The sequence below is a fragment of the Sinocyclocheilus grahami genome, unplaced genomic scaffold, assembly GCF_001515645.1.
Source record: "Sinocyclocheilus grahami isolate Dianchi unplaced genomic scaffold, SAMN03320097.WGS_v1.1 scaffold661.1, whole genome shotgun sequence".
In the NCBI taxonomy this organism is placed as follows: Eukaryota; Metazoa; Chordata; class Actinopteri; order Cypriniformes; family Cyprinidae; genus Sinocyclocheilus; species Sinocyclocheilus grahami.
Window position 1 is genome coordinate 337,271 of NW_015505840.1, and position 21,960 is coordinate 359,230.

General features: G+C 38.7%; 3 protein-coding genes across 3 annotated transcripts in view; 1 reads left to right on the forward strand and 2 right to left on the reverse strand.

The window, feature by feature from the left end:
- The window catches only part of LOC107558807 (paired box protein Pax-3-like), a 31,651-nt gene that overhangs the window by 7,938 nt on the left and 1,753 nt on the right, over positions 1-21,960 (reverse strand). Inside the window, exons 2-4 of the mRNA XM_016242496.1 lie at positions 2,896-3,131; positions 2,544-2,670; positions 1,994-2,143 (exon numbers count right to left, since the gene is read on the reverse strand). Coding sequence (XP_016097982.1) covers positions 1,994-2,143; positions 2,544-2,670; positions 2,896-3,120 — 502 coding nt within the window. The 5' untranslated portion in view covers positions 3,121-3,131. The remainder of the gene's footprint in view (positions 1-1,993; positions 2,144-2,543; positions 2,671-2,895; positions 3,132-21,960) is intronic.
- Positions 12,850-13,989, reverse strand: LOC107558845 (RING finger protein 223). Its single transcript, XM_016242534.1, has one exon. It carries the CDS (start codon positions 13,617-13,619, stop codon positions 12,864-12,866), a length of 756 nt encoding a protein of 251 aa, XP_016098020.1. The 5' UTR covers positions 13,620-13,989; the 3' UTR covers positions 12,850-12,863.
- On the forward strand, positions 13,902-21,127 carry sgpp2 (sphingosine-1-phosphate phosphatase 2). The gene is made up of 4 exons (XM_016242497.1): positions 13,902-13,991; positions 16,837-17,016; positions 18,821-18,910; positions 20,450-21,127. The coding sequence occupies exons 1-4, from the start codon at positions 13,902-13,904 to the stop codon at positions 21,011-21,013; spliced, it is 924 nt and encodes a 307-aa protein (XP_016097983.1). The 3' UTR covers positions 21,014-21,127.

The following is a 21,960-nucleotide window of genomic DNA, read 5'->3' on the forward strand; positions in this document are numbered from 1 at the left end:
CATTTAAAAAACAAGACATTTCGAATGTTCAGAGAACATTAAGAAATGATGTTTTAATAATGGGAACATTTTTCATAAAACATATTTTTGTGAGCTAGGATGAGGGGATTTTTGGAGGACAGCAAACAGAGAGATTTCATAACCTACAGACTCCCCGCACACACGCCAATATCTTTGAGTCTTTAAGATGATATATGGAGACAGTATGAAGGAAAGGGTTCAGGAATCAAGCTGTTGCCTATTCAAAAGAAGGGTGTAAATACTGAACTCAACTTGCCTATCTGTGTCTCCCAGAAAAGGAGGGGCGGTGGGAATGGAAGGGACTGACAACGGCCCATAGATATTAACCGAAAATGTGCCGCAGGCCAAGAGAGGTAGAACGGGGCATGAGGAGAACGGAGGAGAAAAAGAGCAAGGCGTGTTTGACTCATTGGCCAGATGAAAGTGAAGTTCAAATAAAGAGCCTGATTTAAACGGCTTGGGCAACTCGTCTTTCTTGGATCGTGAGACGGGCAGAGCGTGACGGACAGGCTTTGTGGCAGCACACATGACGAGAGGCTCACCCCCAATGTGACCGCCGCTCCGGGCCATGAAGGAACAGCCGAGGAGAACACTGGTCCCTATTGACGGAAATAGCCTTTAATAAACTCCCATCGCCATTAAGTGTGACTCTGCATCCTGATCAGTATTATTTAGGGAGCTGAAGTGGTGTTAGCAGGGCATCAGAGGCAGTCAAATAACGTTCACCTTAATTAGTCACGCAGGAACAGGCTGTTAGCTCATTAAATATCATTACAGAACAGCAAAACATCAGTCACTTCAGCTGTCGGCCAGTAGGCAGCAAGAAGGCAAAAACAGACTTTCCTCCATTGTTCTTCATCAACTCTTTCCTTTTGATTCCTCTGAGGCCTCTTTGCACAGAAATGCTACAGATGTCCTTTCTTAACAATTCATGGTGTTGTCATATTTTTGTCTTTAATGTGTCTTTAATATTTATGATAATTTCTCCTTCAGAGAACAGAAAAAATCAGAAAGAAACAGTCATGTAGGTTTGCAATGTCATGAGGGTGAGTAAATTATGACAATTTCTACTTTTTTATGGATTATCAAATTTGTTGTACATAACTTATATTTTCCCTTATTTTTTTATTTTTAGTGAAATGTAGAACTCCATTTAAGATCCTCATTGTCTTTCATTGCCTTTCATTGCCTTTCACTGTGGCCACATTAAACCTACTCTTTCCAGATTTCCAACATGTTTGGTGGCTTCTTCCTCCCCCTTCCCTCATGCCTGTTGCATAATACTTATTAATATACTTAGGAATTATTGGTTATTGATCATCAGTAAATCTAGCTCATCATTAATGCAAAGAAATTAATTAATATTAGAAATATTACAAGTCAATACACCACATTTTTGTTTATATTTCTGCTTTATAAACTACCAATCAAACGTTTGGGCTCCTCATTGTATATAATAAATTCATAAAGTCATCAAAATAATAAAGTCATCAAAACTATGAAATAACACAAATTAATTACAATTATGCACTGACCAAGAAACGTTAAACTAATGAAACTGTCTAGATTACAGCTCTACACATTCTGGACATTTCATAAAGTGCATCCTGGGACCCTTCTGGACAGTCTTGTTGCCCTGCTTTCCTTCATTATGCAGTCTGTCCATTTAAAAAAATGTTTTGCTGAGAAATTCATACTTTTCAAGCACAATTTAAAAAAAAACTTATTTTGTCTGGTAGTGTAGGTTAATTTCTTTCTTTTGCTATGGCTAAAATGATAAGAACCATTATGAGTTTGTATCACCATTATAGTCCCCAAGTGTTTCAAGCCATTTATATATTCATAAAAAATATAGGTCTATCATTCTAATTAAATTTCAGTTTGTTAAAGTCACATCTTTCCAACAACTCCAGATCAATTACAATCACAGTTATTTCTAAAACCTGTTAAAGAGTTTGAAGGATCCACTCACATCTGTCTGCGAGAATCCCCTCGATGCTGTGTCCGCTCCTGCGGGCGTGTTCTTCCAGCTCGCGCTTCTCTAAGTCATCTTCATCCTCCTCCTCCTCCTCGTCACCTCTTGCGCCATATCTGCCTCTCATGATGCGGCTTATCGCACTCACTGGACAAGAGTTCAACCGTGCTCTTAATATGTTTTATATCTTTTAATATAGAAATATGCATTTCAATAGTATACATTTAGTTTTTCAAACGTTTCAGTCCCCAAGAAAGTTAGATGCCAAGTTAGTCTGAGTGTGTGATTTAAGTTTTGTAGTTACTAAAACTAGTGAAGACAACAGAAATGGAGTTCGCCAGGTAAACATAGCAACAGTATGTCGATCTAGCGTAGGCCCTAAGTTGACAAAACATTGTTTATCGCTGTATTATTTACTATAGATTTTATGCATATCACAAGAAAATAAAAAAGAGGGGGGGGGGGACAAGTTAAAAAGTTATTTTTTGTTGTTGTTGTTGTTGCACACTGTAGTTCATGTATTTTTTTCGTTTTGCTTGACGCATACCTGAGGGTACGTTGTTCCGGTCACAAATTCCCTCTTTGAGCAATTTATCCTGAATTTCCCAACTGAATATTCTGGGATTTTCCCGTTTATATTCCTCAACGCGCTTCTCCACATCTGGAGATGTAGTCTGTTAAAAATAATAAAAATTAAATAAAGACAGTCAACAAGGTGCCTGATTCAATTCAAAGACTCTTAGTTCAAATTCAGGGTCATTATGTCAAAAGACAGAAGGCGTTGTCGGTCAGTCATCGACCTGTTGCTTTGAGTTTATCCACAAATTTCCTTGGAAATATCCGCATGCCCAGCTGCAACAGATGGCTCCGCTCTTCCATGCCTCCCTATAGGGCCTCACCTTGGATTTACTCCCGCCGATGGCTCCAGGCCGGATGGATCCAGTCTCCTGATAGCGGCACAGGATTTTGGAGACGCAGCCGTGAGAGACTCTGAGCTGGCGGGATATCACGCAGGGCCGGATCCCGTGATGGGCCATCTCCACTATCTTATGTCGAATGTGATTCGGTAGAGGCCGGCCGTTGATGAAAACTCCTCCAAGCTGGTTGACTCGACCCTGACCCATCGGAGTTGACACTGCATCGAAGCCAACCCAAATGATGACAGTGGAGAAATAACATAATTGCAGAAACATGAAATAAAAAAATCATGCTGCATATATTCCTAAAATAACTTTAGTGTGCTTCTGGGGTAAGACATTTCATAGCTTATAGGCTCTATGTGCATTTAATTCAATGACATATTCAGGTATTTCTAAACATTAAAAAAAAAAGCAACCCAGTAAAACGCCAGTATGATTGCTGCTTTAAATTCTAAAGTTACAATCCTGCTATCTGAAATTAATGACTGATTGAGAAACTCTAAACTCATGCAATCGAGTAGAAATTAAAGGAATTATTGCGATAGATGCATGGAAACAAATATAGCCTGTTGCTAATGATGAAAATAAATAAATTGTGCCTATTAAAACTTTTTTAACAGTAGTTTTTTTAGCTAGGCTACATCAAGAACCTTTTTTTCATCTAAGAACCTGAAGCACAATGTACAGTGAAATGGTTATTAGTTCTTCATACTGTATGGAGGGTTATTTGCTAATACAAAGAATCCCTGAAGAACATTTATTTTTCAAGAATTCAAAAAAAGAAACTTAATACAATGTAGGCTTGCAACAGTCAACAACTTTTAATATTGTAATAAAATATTTGCATTTTAACAAAAATGTATTGCTAAATTAAAAACAAAATAACGTTTTCAGTTAAGTTAGTCTACACATGCAACCCAGATTCCAAAAATAGTTTACACTTTGCCTCAAATTTCCACTATGAAATTCAATTATTTTAATGTGCATATTTAATGTAACATTTTACCCTCCATCGGGAAGCCCCTGCGGGGAGAGTGTTGAGAGAGAGTTGGACGCATCATCCTGGGAACTGTCTCTGCCAAGCCACTAAAAGTGCACTTCAGCAGGCTTAAAAATTCATGTAAATATTCCACGAATAAAAACAAAAATGATAAGCTCCGATGATCTTTGTGTACCCCTCCAGGGAAAGCAGAAAAATAAGTACCCGAGGATGAAATGAAATGTTATTAATCAAATGTAGTCTCTTCTGTTTTGTGGTCCTTTTTTCGTTGTTTTCATTATGTGATGAGAATTATAATCGCAGCGTTATTGTTATTAACAGACGTTTAGGATGAGCGCGAGTTCTCAAACTACTAAAACATTAATGAGTCTGCAGAGACCCCCGTGTCTATTACTCGAACAGTGCGTTCTGATTGGTCCCCAGGATCCCGTAACCGAGAGCTGATTGGTCAAAGAAGAAGGCTACTTTGCTCTCAACGTTCCAAAGTGGAAGTCGAAGATTTCAGCGACTGATCTGAGATAGCGGCTTGCTGGTTATAGATGCATGATTATGTATCATCAAATTATACTTCAAATATTAAAATATATATATATATATACAGACATAAGACAGACATGTAAACACTATTTAAATATAATAAAATAGCGAATTAGAGGCTAATATCGTTGTTTTAATATAACTTTGGCTATTTAATGAGAGTGCAAAAATAATTTAATAATATAACAAATCAAAGACTGAAAAGAATGAATCAATTTAAATGAACAAAAAGTTATTCACTTAAAATGATTGACTGTTATTTAACACTCTCTCTCCACACACACACACACACGCACACACACACACACAGGTTTTTTTTATGGTTTATGGGGACTCTCCATAGGCGTAATGGTTTTTATACTATGCAAACCGTATATTCTATTGCCCTACACCAACCCTACCCCTAAACCTACCCCTCACAGGAAACTTTCTGCATTTTTAGATTTAAAAAAAAAAACTCATTCTGAATTATTTATAAGCCTTTTGAATTACGGGGACACTGAAAATGCCCTCATAAATCACCTTCTCGTTGTAATACCTATGTCATACCCATGTTATGTGTCCTCATAAACCACATAAACACGCACACACACACACACACACACACACACACACACAGTGACTTCAATGACATGTGGCTCTTTTGATGGACTAAAAAGAAACGTCAAATGTTTTCTTTCTGCCAGCGCGCGGGGACAATGGGGCGCACGCGGGGGAAACGGGGGTCCTTTCACGTGCAAAACACTAGATTATTCTCTCTTACTTAAAAAGTTAAATCAACGCCAAAGAGGTCGGACCCTGGAGACACCGACCCAGCTATTTAACGGTTAACAATGAATGCGTGTGCGTGTTTGTTCATGAGATTCTATCCGATGCATTAATTGCACTATTCACTATTTTCCTGTCAGATTAATATATTTTTATTACATGTCTGTTTATATCTGCTGTAGGCCTACGTCATCTTATATTACTACTTTTGCACACAGAGGCTGACTATGAAATGAATGTCGATCATTCACAGAACATATGAAGTTTCGTTCATTCTAAAAGATACTAAGGTTCCAAATAGATTCAAACGGATTCATAGGAGAATGTGTGTTTAAAACAAAAATCACACAATATAATGTTTTTTTTTCTTACTTTAAACTTTTGAAAAGTATAATCTATTAATGTGGTGTGTGTGACACATCTAGAGTAGCTAAGAATAAATAGTTTCTTCTTTATAATAGCCTACATGTTGGGTTCTTTTGTAGGGTTTATTCAGCATTAAAGTTCAAAAACAGAAGGTGGTTGCATTTCCTAATTTCTAATGAACATATTACAGAGTATATAAGGGCTGTGTACAAAGCCCATGACCCTATGTAGTGTTACTAAGAGGGCTGGAGTGCATTAAGGGAAGTATAGTCATCCCAGGCAGTAACACTGGGTTCAGGTAAGTGCCGTGCAGTCACTGGGCCAGTGTGTGTGGGAGAAACCGACATATAAACAGATGTGCGCACATCAGGCCTGATGGTCCAGACAGTCACAGCGAAAGCAAAACCATGAGAACAAGGGGAGATCACACTGAATGATACAGAAATATCAATTTCACTTGATGTGAACATTTTGATCGTCAGTTTCGTTCTTTACAGTTTGGTCCTTGTTTTTGTGGGTCAGCAAGACTGAGTTGACAGAGTTCACAACAGACTGTTTCTGTTTCGATTTCAGGCTCACATCTAGCCTATGAAACATCTGGACCAGGACAGAAGACGAGCATCTTATCTCTTCTCCTTATCCGCACCCCTGTTGAAAAGACCAGCATATATTGAGCTTTGAACGCTGGTGTCCCTTCCAGGCTTCTTAACCAGCAAGATTTTCTTGGTCCACCAGCTTAAAAAAAATGCTGCATTTTTCCAGCAAGAATAACCGGCGGTTTACACTATTATTCAAAGTTTGGAGTTGGTAAGATTTTTCAAGGTTTTTGAAACAAGTCTCTTATGTTCACAATTTATTTGATCAAATATAATGCATTTTAAAATTTATATGCATTTAAATGCATTTTGCAAGATGCAAAGGTGAATTTTCAGCATCATTACTCCAGTCTTCAGTGTCACATGATCCTTCAGAAATCATTCTAATATGCTGATTTGCTGCTCAAGAAACATTTTTGTTTATGATCAATGTTGTGCTGCTTAATATTATTGTGAAAACCATGATTTTTCAGGATTCTTTGATGAATAGAAACTTCTAAATCATTTACTTGAAACAGAAATCGTCTTTCCTGTAACGTTTGGTTGATATAATGTGTTCATTCTTTAAAAAACAAACAAAAAATCTTACTTGTCTTTTCAGCAAGGATCAAAAAGGCAGTAAACCGAGGTCATCATATAAAGTAAAATGACATATATTGCCCAACAGAATGGCAGGAGGAGCTGTGAAGCTGGTGACTACATAACACTATTGCAATGCACACTACACTACTTTCTCTACAGATGTTGCTTTGTACAGCACGGATAAAAGCAGACAATGGCTGTTTACATCCTTAACACTCAGGAAAATAACCTTAGCGTGTCTAAATCGCTGCTGCAATAATTAAAATACCCCCACATTCACTTTATAAAACCTTCCTTACAAAAATGTAAGCAAAACCTCACATGCTTGCACACAAATGACTGCATCACTACACTTGTCCACCAGAAGAGGGCAGACCTGGTTTAATCCATCACATCTGCCTACAACAACAGCACAAATGATCATATATCAAACAGTAATCTTATATAAACTTCACTTGACAATTCCTATTAAAATGTTCCATTCCTTTAATAAATAAACCAATAAATAAAAAGTAAAGGCACGTAAGAGATCATTTAAAGAAGTAGTGATTGATAATGATTTACACACCCTCATGTTTGCTCTTGTCCTATTTGGAACATGACTGTTTTTAATATTTCTCCTTTTGGGTTCCATAGATTGAACGAGAGGAATTATATGAATAACATGAAGGTGAGTAATACAGAATTGTAATATTTGGATGAACTATCCCTTTAAGAGAATATGATCAAGTATGTTTACCATTCTAAAGAAAATGACCTTTACCCTAATAGAAGGAAATTTAGGCCAGCAAGTGTCTTTTAATCATCGTCATCAAACCATTAACTCTAAACAATCAGCTGGACGATTTATTCAGTATAATGCCAAAGCGGGCTAGTTAGAATGTGTTTTGCACTCAAGTTAACAAGCCACAGTTAGCTGGATGAATATTTCAGTTTGTGACACCAAGACAAATAACCTATAGGAGAGATGCAAAGTATCATAAGTGGGTCAGTAAACACTCGAAAGCACTTCTTGGCGGCGGTCCCAGTGTGCGAGTCTTTATCATCGATTTATGGCTGCATCCTGTCCCTGCAAGGACACAGCAAAACTCTAGCTGCTCCTCAGGTGTCAGATTCCTGCTTGCTTCACCCGCTATGCACATCTTTTATAAATGTGTGGTCACATTAGCAAAATTTCGCTGAGAAAAACGTCCATTCTCAGATTTATAAAGCACAGCTCGCACAAAAGTTTCTTTCTTGTTTTGTCGTGACAATTACTTAATTATCTTGTGATCTCGACATGACGAAAGTTGTTTTCTCGTTATCACAACTTAATTTTTTCTGGTGATCTCGACATAAGTTATTTTCTCGTGATCACGACATAACAAAAGTTGTTTTCTCATTATCACGACTTAATTTTCTCGTGATCACGACATGACGAAAGTTGTTTTCTCGTTATCACGACTTAATTTTCTCATGATCTCGACACAAGTTTTCTCATGATCACGACATAACAAAAGTTGTTTTCTCATGATCACGACTTCATTTTCTCGTGATCTCGACATGACAAAAGTTGTTTTCTCGTGATCACGACATGACGAAAGTTGTTTTCTCGTTATCACAACTTAATATTTTCTGGTGATCTCGACATAAGTTATTTTCTCATGATCACGACATAACAAAAGTTGTTTTCTCATTATCACGACTTAATTTTCTCGTGATCTCGACATGACGAAAGTTGTTTTCTCGTTATCACGACTTAATTTTCTCGTGATCTAGATATAACAAAAGTTGTTTTCTCGTTATCACAACTTAATTTTCACGTGATCTCAACATAACGAAAGTTGTTTTCTCGTGATCTCGACATAAGTAAAGTTGTTTTCTCGTGATCTCGACATAACGAAAGTTGTTTTCTCGTTATCACGACTTAATTTTCTCGTGATCTCAACATAACGAAAGTTGTTTTCTCATTATCACGACTTAATTTTCTCTGTTTTCTCGTGATCTCGACATAAGGAAAGTTGTTTTCTCGTGATCTCGACATAACGAAAGTTGTTTTCTCGTTATCACAACTTAATTTTCTCGTGATCTCAACATAACGAAAGTTGTTTTCTCATTATCACGACTTAATTTTCTCATGATCTCGACATAAGGAAAGTTGTTTTCTCGTGATCTCGACATAAGGAAAGTTGTTTTCTCGTGATCTCGACATAAGGAAAGTTGTTTTCTCGTGATCTCGACATAACGAAAGTTGTTTTCTCGTTATAACAGCTTAATTTTCTCATGATCTCAACATAACGAAAGTTTTTTCTCGTGATCTCGACAAAACGAAAGTTGTTTTCTCGTTATCACAACTTAATTTTCACGTGATCTTGACATAACGAAAGTTGTTTTCTCGTTATCACGACTTAATTTTCTCGTGATCTCGACATAAGGAAAGTTGTTTTCTCGTTTTCACAACTTAATTTTCTCATGATCTCGACATAAGGAAAGTTGTTTTCTCATGATCTCGACATAAGGAAAGTTGTTTTCTCATGATCTCGACATAACGAAAGTTGTTTTCTCATTAAAGATATAGGTGCAAACAGAATACAGTGACGTCAACACTGGTTTTAATAAGCAGTTCTTTTATCACACGGAACGCTATGCGGTGGTGAAACTGATGAGTCACGCATCTAGCAAGAACTTAACGATAGACAAAAAAATCATATTGATTCAAGCATTTAACATTTATGAATTAATTAAATGTCAGTAATGAACAATACTGCACAAATTATAGTGATCATGAAGAAGGTCCTTATTCTGTCCCAAACGTGTACAGTAAAGTGGATATACACCACAACACCCCATCAGTTATATTCAGTGCTATAGTGCCACCTGTTGGCGCAGTTGTGTAACTTAGAGAACAACTTTCGTTATGTCGAGATCACGAGAAAATTAAGTCGTGATAACGAGAAAACAACTTTCGTTATGTTGAGATCACATGAAAATTAAGTTGTGATAATGAGAAAACAACTTTTGTTATGTCGAGATCGCGAGAAAATATTAAGTCGTGATAATGAGAAAACAACTTTCGTTATGTCGTGATCATGAGAAAATAACTTATGTCGAGATCACGAGATAATTAAGTCGTTATCACGACAAAACAATAAAGAAAAAAAATTAATAATCTATCACCTCTTAGGACTTCCGTAACTTTCATAGCAAGCAGCGGGCAACTTTTTTTCACGCGAATCTCCCCCATTCGCGGGGATTGCTATTTGAATGACTGGAATTCTCCTGCGAAATTTCGTTGAGCAAAGTTAAATGTGACAGCGCCTTAACATAGATCTGTTTGAGTATGATTTGTATATATTTCCACCAACACTTTTTACATGAAACATCATCATATCAAATACCCTTTATAAATTACTGATTTGCCATTGCTTAATGTAGAAATCAGCAGTAGGCCTACTGATTCGATTAACAAGGAAGCTTTCGTCAAGCAGAGAAGGCTGACCTTGGTTTCCAAGCACAGTTCAGTATCTAGTGTTTGTTTAACATCATGCAGTTTTTCTTCTAAACTAGGTACATCAGGGACTGCTCATCACAGGTTTGCGTGATACAAAAATCAGATGAACGAGTTGGTAAAGTACTAACTAAGGTCAATGTATTGTGATGCTACGCACATTAAAAGCACACACAGACGATAGCAAAAAGAGATTGTCAGTTAGTTGTCAAACGACATGGTTTTACCGTGATAGATGCATAGGTGAAGTGGAGAACAAATAGGTGGTATAAAATTCGCAATTTCCATAGTAAAGCTATTGATCCATAAGAACAAAGAGGTATTTTTTGAATAGTTGTCTATATGATAAAGGAGAGGATGACAACATCCAGCAGCCATTTTGAGAATATCATCCGATAAATTGCGTTTGCTCGGCTAAATCAAATAAGTGTTTTACCTAGCTACCAGACTTTATTAGTGAATTTTAAGTATTAATTTTAAATGTCAAATAAGTGCACGACTCATTTGCTATGATAAAACTGTATTTATGTAGACCTACAGTGGGTCCAAAAGTCTGAGACCACATTTTATTATTTAAACCTGGATATAAACAGAATTATTTGGATTAAAAAAAGAAGGTTATGACATAAAATAGAAAAGAAGTAGCCTACTAATTCTAAGTCAGTATGAAAATCTGTGACATTGACCAGTTTTTCTATTAAACATGTCAAAGTCTTGGTTCAATTCCTAGGGAATGGATGAACTAATACAAATTATACCTTAAATGCAATGTAAATTGTTTAGGATAAAAGTGTCTGCCAAATGCATTAATGTAAAATGAATTAATAATAAAGTTGGATTAAATTATAAAACAATACAAAATATATGCATTTTCACTTGTGGTCTCATTTTTGGACTTTGGGACCCCACTATAGTGGCTCCACAACCAAAGTCTGAATATCATTGCATTTGCAACTAAATATCAAACCAAATGGCAGCTGTGGGTTTTCCCCAGAAATTTTTTTTTGCAAAAATGTTTAAACAACTGATGTTTTGGTGATTTTCAGTGGATGTATGAAGTCAGTTCTTCTCAAGCTCACACAGGTGTCCTAGCAGAAAAACCTCAGGTGGCCGTACACGAATATGAGGCCCATGAAGAACAGCACAAGAATGGACAGACAGGAGAAGATGGCGCGCACGTATCCGGTTGCGGTGGATGCCGTAGGGCAGGTTCTGTATCCGATAGTCTCCTTGTATAACTGTAACATATGCAGACACTCCTTGCAGTAGGTGTGCAGGCACTCCAAGATTTTGGACTGAAATAGTTCATACTCCTCATAGGGAAACGCCGGCCCGTACCAATAAGTGATCCGATAGTGACTCATTAGATACTAGGACTTCTATAAGTACTAGTCCTTCTTTAGCTATTGAAATTTGCTATTCAAGGAGTTACTAGTATATTTTACAGTTTCCCAAGTACTAATTGAATAGGCAGTGTGAATTCCATGTAACTTTACAGTAAGGTTCCATTTGTTAACATGAATGAACTAACTGAAAATTACTTCTGAAGCATTTATTAATCTTAGTTAATGTTCATTTCAACATTTAGATATTAAAATCAAACCTTGTTTCTGATGATATCAGCCTAATGGACCTGAGCCATGCAGAACACAATGAAAAGTTGTATTTTTATTAACTAACTTTAACAAATACTGTGGCAAATGCAGTGTTCGAATGGGGGAGGGGGGGGGGGGGGTCAATTGCTGTATTAAATTAGACCTGCTCATGTTACATATTATTACATCACGTCCAATCAGAAGCTTTCAGATGCGCTCACTGAATGCATCTCATTTCTCAACGATAAGAAATAACAAATGTATTTATTGATTTATTTTTGAAGGGAGCTTTGACACAATTCGAACACTGGCCAAATGTATTGCTCATTGTTGTTTAATGCATAAACTAACGTTAACAGGGAAAAATGGGGGGTGCCGGGGGGGGGGGGGGGGGGGGGTGTCAATTGCTGTATTAAATTAGACCTGCTCATGTTACATCATATTACATCACGTCCAATCAGAAGCTTTCAGATGCGCTCACTGAATGCATCTCATTTCTCAACGATAAGAAATAACAAATGTATTTATTGATTTATTTTTGAAGGGAGCTTTGACACAATTCGAACACTGGCCAAATGTATTGCTCATTGTTGTTTAATGCATAAACTAACGTTAACAAATAGTTTATAATCATTGCACAAATATAAGCAATTGTAACTAGTGAGATAAAAATGTTACTAGTAGTGTAATTATACTGTAAAAAAAACATTATAGAAGTTTGTCTACGTTTTGCAAGAAAATACTTTCAAAATTCCACGTTTAATGCAGTGTTACTTGACGTCCTTTATAATTATTTGTGAACTTTACCATTAATTTCTGAGTGTAGATTGTTTCAAAATAGCCTAATTTTCCCCCAGTATACTGGGATTGATAGTAGCTAGTTGGCACATCTAGCCAATATTAATAAATAGTATAACTCTTTAAAAGATACTGATAGTACTAGTAACATGAAAAGAAACTAACCGGTATTAAGAAATAATAGCTGAAAGGGCTTGTCATACGATTCTGATCTTCTGTCACGCGTTTCTCCGGCTCGCATTAGTGCTGGCCGAGGAGCGGCCCGTCTCGTGCTCCGGTCGGTCTTTGAGCCAGTAGAGGAGCCACGTTACCATCGCCGACACCATGGCGAGGATGCTTGCCACCGACAGACAGAGGGGTCCCGTGGGCGAGGGCGGCCCGCCGTGGCTGTGTACGAAAACGAGGCCCATGAAGAGCAGCACTAGCATGGACAGTAAAGAGAAGATGACGCACACGCACCCGGTTGTCAACGCGAGCCGCCTACAGTTTTGGCAGCTCTCGTAGCGCGAGACCGAGTCCTGGGACAGCGTGGTCGTGGTGGACGGCGTCGCGTGACCAGCCATGGACGCCCCGGACGCGTCCTCCTCGCGCCTGAGCGCCACGAGCGCCGGGTGCATTGGTGGCCGGTGGGGCGGCAGAGCATCTTGAGGCACAGGGTCCGAATCGATGTACAGAGGGAAGTCTTCCGTGACCTTGGTGTTGTTAGGCAGGTTCTGGATCCGATAGTCCGGCACGGGCGTGCGGTGGCGGCACACGGGGCAGCTGATGCGCCACGGCCGCTCCTCGCACAACTGCAGCGAGTGCAGACACTCCTCGCAAAACGTGTGCAGACACTCCAAGATCTTGGGCGCCCGACGGTCGAGGTCGAAAAAGTTGTAGCAGATTTTGCACTCGTATTCCTCGTAGGGAAACGCCTTGGGTACCGGGAGACCGGGCGACTCCGGTCCGTTTGCTGCTGCATCCGCCGCTGCCATGGCATCTCGCGCCGCTTCACATCCTCCACACAATGGGCGCCTGCCAGTCACGCCAGCCACCTTTTCTTCTCTTTATCCTGTCAGCGAAAGCCGGTAAACCCGGACATGTTATGTGTCAAGCCTTTCTTAAAGCGCTTCTTTTAGTCTCCGTGCACTTTGAGTAAATAATTCACCGTATCGTTCCGGTGCGGGCGGGAGGTGATGTAATGCCGCCTTAAGGGCGACTTTATTCGCTCTCATCCAGAACCGAGGGGCGGTTGCGAGCGCGTCGAGCCCGGAAAGATGCGGGACGCGGGAATCACACCTCAATCAAAGCATCAGACGCGGGTCAAACAGCGCGAGCCTTTCGGCTCAACGATGCTGTTTGCGTCAGTAGATTTAACTCCTTCTTTGCTGTCCAAACCTCTCTGGTTTTCCTTCCATGTATCATTCCCATGGAACTGAAAGCTGGCCATATCTACCTGTTTGACATTTCAACTAGCTCACGTTGTTGTCATGGAAACTAATAATCCAGAAACATAAGGCTTGCCTATTTCAGGTTCGTTCACAGACTTCTCAGACACCCTCCATTCAAATAAATAAAAATTAGTATTATGTTTATTTTGTATGTGACAACTAGCCCCGGTGTCCTTTTTGCGTTTTATATTGGGCAAAAAAATGTAAACTCACAATTTAAACAAAAAATGGAAGTTTTGTCACTTTTCTCCATATGCTAATAACTTCTGACATGGATAAATGTTTCTTCATTTTGAATTTTTACTAATAAAACAAAACATTGAAATTAGTAATCTAATTATGAGAAAGAGAAAGTGCCTGACATGTGGCCAAGCATGGTGACCCACACTCAGAATTAGTGCTCTGCATTTACCCATCCAAAGTGCACACACACAGCAGTGAACACACACACACTGTGAACACACACCCAGAGCAGTGGGCAGCCATTTTTTTGCTGTGGCGCCCGGGGAGCAGTTGGGGGTTCGGTGTCTTGCTCAAGGGCACCTCAGTCGTGGTATTGAAGGTGGGAGAGAGCGCTGTACATTCACTCCCCCCACCTACAATCCCTGCCGGTGCGAGCCTCGAACCCGCAACCTGTTACGAGTTCGACTCTCTAACCATTAGGACACGACTTCCCCAATTATAGGTTTTTCCTTAATATTAATTTCCTGTTAGTGTTTTTGTAGTCTTTTGAACTAAAACTAACAAAAGCCATTTGCCAAATGATATCATCTTGCAGGACCAGGAAGTGCATTTTTGGTGGGAAAACAACAACACAAACACCAGGGCCCCAAATATGATTGGACTTCAGTTATCAGATTGGATCAAATCTTGAAAATTATTCTAATCTGTTCAGATTAGATTATGTGATCCAGTCTTGGTTTTGATCTGGATCAAACCATCAGTAGTGTAAATTGGGACACTTTTTGCCATTGAGATTGCTTGGGGGAAAAATTGCCAAATTGACCCCCTGTGGGTTGTTAAAAACCTTTTGGTAAGGTTGGGATACATTTGATACAAAACATCAGGAACATTCAGAAAAAGAGGGGATTTAGATAATAAAACTTTGAAATTGGTCATATAGGCTAACGCAATGTTTGTATCATGCAGTGCATATACAGTGATAAAATAGATTTAGAAGAAAAGTATTCTTTTAAGACATTTAAGAGATTCAAAACGAAGGGGGATGATCATTATGATCCAGATTAAACTTTTAGAGTTTTAGCCAGGGATTTGGCTATTTCTGTTTTGTGATTTGGTTAATTTGTCTCACTCTTAAACTCTACATCTCATTAGATAATATTACATAAAACGTGTTATTATCATATAAAATATGAAATCGAAATGTTGACACCTTCATTACTGTCAAACTTGAAATCGCATCATATGACCCCTTTAAGTCATCGTACTGTTGGGTCTTTGTTTTTCTGAAATGAGAAGAAATAGATTAGAATAGACAGAAACAAAATGAAATTTAACTTGGACAGCTGTTGTAACACAAACCAAATTCTCTTATTCATTTTCCTCAGTGTTTCTATTTTAGATCTTTGTTCACTTTATGCTGTTTCCACAAGTTTACATATAGTTTCCACAGCAACAGCATCAGACAAACTGCATTTGATTGGTTCACCTCTGGAATCAATGTAGCTGAACTAAATTGAACATGAGTGGAGAAGTTATTCATTTGTTCGAACGTTCAATGAAGCTTAATTTTGAATTGCTTTTTGTTATATCTCCTGAAGAAACAAAGATGAACATGACTGAACCAAGGTTATTATCATTAACTAAGGGGTTTACATGACACTGTTTTCAACTAAAAACTGACATTTTTATGCATCTTGGCTGTTCGTTTACATGCCATGTGTTTTGGGAGCCTAAAAATGCAAACTTTTGAAAACGTGTTTCAAAGCGCAAGTTTTCGAAAATGGTCATGTTATCGCCTCAGTATAAACTCCAAAAAAAGTGAAATTATGAAAATGGCGACATCATGCGCTTGCATAATATGCATTCATTCTATAGAAATGCATATGTGGCGGTATTTAAAAAAAAAAAATTTTTTACAAAGTGACATTGCCAACTACTGGCCTGGCATGCATAATACAGCGCTTTTAGTTTTCACGGATCCGTGAATATGGGGATCATTTTGACAACGTTGTCGTCTGTAATGTGTTTTAAAAATGCAAAGGAAAATCCATTTTTAGTGCAATCGTTGTTGTGTAAACGTACCATAAAACTGAAACCATTACAACATTTTGTTACTTGAAATAAAATAAACTAACTGAAAAACTAAAAAAAAAAAAAAAAGCTTAAAATATTAGTCAACTAAACTATAATAATATATTAATGATACTAAAATAACACTGAACTGGAAATAGTCCCCTAAATCTGGCAATATGCTATAAATGGTAAGAAAAAAGTACCAGAAAGTAAAGTACCATGTTTGGGTATCAAGTTGCATTACCATCTTACTCTCAGAAAAAAGGTATAAAAGCTGTCGCTAGGGTTGTACCTTTCAGGTAGGTACACGTATGTACCTTATTTACTCCTAAATGGTGCATATTATTAGCACCTCCAGTGTACATATTAGTACCTTTTGAAAGGTTGACACTACAGTAACAGCTATTGTACCTTTTTTCTGAGAGTGTATTATCAGCAACAGTACTTATTTTGTATTTCCCCTTTGCCTAATTTTCATCAAATTTTTCTGTCTCTCTCGCTGCAGGTGGTAATGTATATTGGGCAAGTGATGAAGGATATTTTAAAGCTGCCGCGTCCTCCATCTCCCCCTGTGGTCAAACTGGAAACGCGTGTGGATGCAGAGTACGGGATGCCATCCACACACGCCATGGCAGCGACGGCCATCTCATTTACGCTGCTTCTCAGTGCCCAGGAGAGAGTGAAGGTCAGACACACATGCTAGATTGAGAATGTTTTGAATGTGGCTTGTTTTTGCACCGTTCACTGAAGGGGCGGGGCCATCTGTCACCATCGGTCAGCCCAAGTCCCGCCCACACATCTGTTGTGTGCCATCCATTATAATGAACTCTCAGTAAATGCCTGTCAATCAGCGTCAGTTATAGATGGTGCCATCAATCAGCTTTCAAACCTTTGACTCTTGAGTGGCACAGTAGCACACATATTTAAGCATTATAAAACTTTATTAGTGGATTAAGTTGCATTCCTTTTAAGAGTGCTGTTTTCTGTAGGCTTATTTTTCTTGTTTAGGCTGCTGTTTTTAAATGTTATTAGGCTATATTTTTTATTTAATTTTATTTATATGATTAAGTATCTGTGTTGAAGCTAATTTCAAACCATATTCAAGATGTCAAGTTAAATGTACAAAATAAGATGTATAATGATGAAATATATTGCAATAAGAGAAATATTTACACTGTCATCAAAAATTTGGGACCAGTAAGATTTTTTTAAAGAATGTAATGCTTTCAATCAGCAAATATGTATTAAATTGATCAAAAGTGACAGTAAATCCATTTATGTTATAACATTTCTGTTTCAAATAAATGCTGTTCTTTTGAACTTTCTATTCATCGAAGAATCCTGAAAAATAAAATGCAAAACGGTTTCCACAAAAAATGTGAAGCAGCACAACTGTTTTCAACATTGATAATAATCAGAAAGGTTTCATATTAGAAAGATTTCTGAAGATCATGTGACACTGAAGACTGGAGTAATAATGCTGAAAATTCAGCTTTACATCACAAGAATAAAGTACAGTTTAAAATGTATTCAAATAGAAAACAGTTTACTTTAAATTGTAATAATATTTGACAATATTACTGTATTTTGGATCAAACAAATAGAGCCTTGGTGAGAATTAGAGAAAAAGTAGTTTGTTACTAGTCCAGATATTCAGTTTTGAAAATGTTGCCCTACTTAAAACTAGTTCTAGCTTAAAAGGAAGAACTGATTTGAAAAATGATTCTTTGTACGGAAAGGAAACCAGAGAGCTGTGTGTGTATGATTTAAGAGTAAAAAAATCCATTCCAGTCAATTATGCATGAGCTCTACTGTCCCACATTCATTCGTGCCCATTCAGGAAACATTCTTCATTAACTTCCTGTGAAAGACCCCCAGCTGACAGAGGAAGAAAGAAAGGGATGAGAGAAAAGGAGAGATAGACAAATGGAGAGGCAGGGAGACGGATGCAGTAAGACAGAACAGAGGGGGCGGGGCAACTTCATGAATATGTAAAGGCTCTTCCAGTGTTGTCAGTGATTAACAGAGTCCTGAATAAAACCAGAGGGAAGAGCACATGTCAGGAGAAAAGAGCGGTTATTAGGAGAAGAGCTGCCACACAGAATGGCTGGAGACCACATCATAGAGAGAGAGAGGAAAAGACGACAAGGAAAGATGGATGAGAGGATGTTTTGATAAAGACACTGAATTTTCAGCTGGAAAGACTGATTGGGAGGAAAAAACACCATAGAAGTGACATTAAAAGTAGTTCATATGACTTGTGCACTATATTCCAAGTCTTATGAAGCTGAAAGATAGCTTTTTGTGGTCAATGGATAAAATTTAGCACATTATTTATGGAAAATCTTCCCCTCTGCTATAGCTTTCGAATCAAATTTGTATTTGTTTACATTCAAACTTGACAAAAGGGACATCAAACTGACTGTGAATGATGATAAAATGCTCATTTTTGATTGAACTGTTCATTTTTCTGTCTTTGTGCATGTTAGTTCCCGTTTGAACTGGGACTGATTGTGGCCGTGGTTCTGTCTGCGCTGGTGTGTCTGAGTCGTCTTTATACTGGCATGCACTCTGCTCTGGTAAGACTGGAAGAGAGACTTTAAAATGGCCATGCACTTTTGCGTTTGATATGAAACATTTATACTCTTGTATTATTCATATAGTCTGGCTGGTCTCCATAGATTTGAACTCTAGTTACTTTAATACAGCGCAGCTGTAGTGGTGCATCATGCTGAGGCAAACATTTGGCCTATTGGTCATGCTTGGAGATATTAATATAATAAAATGTTAATGAAAATATTAATATAAATATTTTAAAATGCTAATATTTTAATATATTAAAAGATTTGTATTCGCAAACATTTTATATGTAATATTATACGAAAACCTAGTAGTTTAGCATTAAATCTAACTATTAACCTGTTGTTTTAAATGGAGCTTTATATATCACATTGCAAGTAAACTGCCCATTTAGAACACCCTGCAAAAAACAGCTAAAAATATCCTAATAACCATGCAAAACACCCTAGCAATCACACAGCAACATGTTAACAACCATTTAGAACACCCTTGCAACCAGCTAGAAACATTAATTACTCTCAATAACCTAGCACCTAGCAACACGTTAACAACCACTCAGGACACCATAGCAACCACATAGCAGCACGATAACACAAAGATCAACCTTGCAATCTAGATAGCAACATCTTAACCACTTATAACACTCTATAACAGCTACATAGCACCACATTAACAACCACTCAAAACACCCTAGCAACTGCATAGCAACACAGTAACCACTCAGAACACCATTGCAACCATCTAGAAACATTATAAAAACCACTCAGAACACCCTAGTGTCCGCATAGCAACATATTAACAACCACTCAGAACAATGTAGCAACCACATAGCAACAAACTAACAACCACTCAGAACACCCTAGCAACTACATAGTAGCACGAACACCATAGCAACGCATTAACAACCACTCAAAACACCCTAGCAACCACATAGCAACAAGTCAAGAACCACTCAGGACACCCTAGCAACAGCATAGCAACACAGTAACCACTCAGAACACCATTGCAACCGGCTAAAAACATCTTAACAACCACTTACAACACTCCAGCAACCGCATAGCAACACATTAATAACCACTCGGAACACCCTAGCAACTGCATAGCAACACCGTAACCACTCAGAACACCATTGCAACCAGCTAGAAACATCTTAACAACCACTTACAACACTCCAGCAACCGCATAGCAACACATTAATAACCACTCAGAACACCCTAGCAACTGCGCAGCAACACGGTAATCACTCAGAACATCATTGCAACTGGCTAGAAACATTATAAAAACCACTCAGAACCCCTAGTGTCCGCATAGCAACATATTAACAACCACTCAGAACGATGTAGCAACCATATAGCAACACATTAAAAACAACATTAGCAACACAGTAACCATGCATAGAAAATGTGTACATATTTCATAATAATGGCATAGAAACTGCATTATTGTGTCATTATGAGTTGTGCTACATGAATCTAGAATTACAGAGTCTGATACTAATGACTGAAATCTTTCTCCTTTATGTTTCCTCTTCCTCTCAGGATGTAATCTGTGGCGTTGTAATTTCAGCTGTCATTATGGCTGTGTCGTACCCATACTGGGGAACCATTGACTACCTGCAGCTGCACAATCCTCTCTCCCCTGTGGTGGGGGTGGTTCTGCCCCTCTTCCTGTCCTATAAGTACCCCGAGCTGGACCATTACAGCACCACACGGGGGGACACCACTGTTATTTTAGCATGCTGTTCGGGATGTTCAGTTGGATACTGGGTGAATGAGCGATTGGGCTTGACCTTTGACCTAGCCGGGCCTTTTCCAGTGACCCTACCACCGCTGACCCTCGCGGCCTTGGGTCTCGGTGTGGCACGGTTCCTGGTCGGGTTAGGGATGCTGGTCCTGACCCGGCAGACGGTGCGCTGGGCGAGTCTGCGGGTGCTCTGTCGAATTAACGGAGCATCTGTGAATGACGTCGAAGCACGCAGAAGGAAAGAGATCGAGGTGCCGTATAAGTTCAGCACGTATGTTGCCATCGGACTGGTCAACAGTATCTTAGTGAACAGAGTGTATGTGATGATGGGACTCTGGGATTTGGGAAATTCGGTGTAATTTCACAGTGTTTACAGGGAAGTTTGAACAGAATCTCGCTCCGTAATTCATTCTCAGGGAGAAATTCACTTTAGTCTTTGTTCAGGAATGGTTGGCACATAAAAGGGCCTTTCGCACCGCTTTAGTTCCAGAACTAAATGTACGGTACTAAAGTACTGGGATGATTTTGCGTGAACTATTTTCCAGTACCATTTAAAGGGTTGCATTCGCACCGAGAGTGTGTACTAAGAAGTGACGTAAGCCGGTCGACAGCGTCGTCATTTGTGCGCGGCGTTCAACAACAGAAACAAAGAAGAACAACGTTAACATCTGACAGGATGGAGGACGCTGTGATCGGAGCTGTGTGTTTGTTGCGTCTCGCGGGTTTCACAATAATGGACATGGAAAGTCGACGTATACGTAAAGCGATTGAAAGAACGGAAAGGAGGACTAAGAATCTCCAACAACAACTGGCAGTGCTACATTTGCTACAAGTGCCTGCACTTCAGCATCCGTCCGTCTATCGCTGTTCTCCATACTTGCGAAATAAGTTGACACAATGTTTACAGTATGTTTACACAGCGTTTTAAATCATGGCGGGTGAGGGCGTTTTCATACGCGTTTGGCCAATCAATGTCTACTTACGTCACGATTAGTACCAGTTGTGCTGGTTAGACCCTGCTCCGGAGTAGGAGCTAATTTGGTTCTCGAAAAAGGCAGTCCGGTACTAAAATCGCACCCAGTTCCGGCAATGCGAAAACGCCAAAAAGTGGGTAGTTCCACAATTAGTTCTGGTACTATGAAAAGGTTCCCACGGTGCGAAAGGCCCTAAATTCTCATTGAACAGTAGTTTGTTAAACCTACTAGCTGCATTTTGTCAGATTTTGAAAACCGAATTACAGTTTGTGGATGTTTTGTGGCAGATTCGCTTGATTTTTAAGAGAATATTCTTGGTTAAATACAAGCTA

Excerpts from the sequence above, each read along its gene's own strand:
- LOC107558845 (XM_016242534.1), bottom strand. The coding sequence starts at position 13,619 with ATGGCAGCGGCGGATGCAGCAGCAAACGGACCGGAGTCGCCCGGTCTC.
- sgpp2 (XM_016242497.1), top strand. The coding sequence starts at position 13,902 with ATGCGGGACGCGGGAATCACACCTCAATCAAAGCATCAGACGCGGGTC. Across the intron at positions 13,992-16,836 it reads CAACGATGCTGTTTGCGTCA|GTGGTAATGTATATTGGGCA; the intron begins GTAGATTTAACT and ends CTCTCGCTGCAG. Across the intron at positions 18,911-20,449 it reads CTGGCATGCACTCTGCTCTG|GATGTAATCTGTGGCGTTGT; the intron begins GTAAGACTGGAA and ends TCTTCCTCTCAG.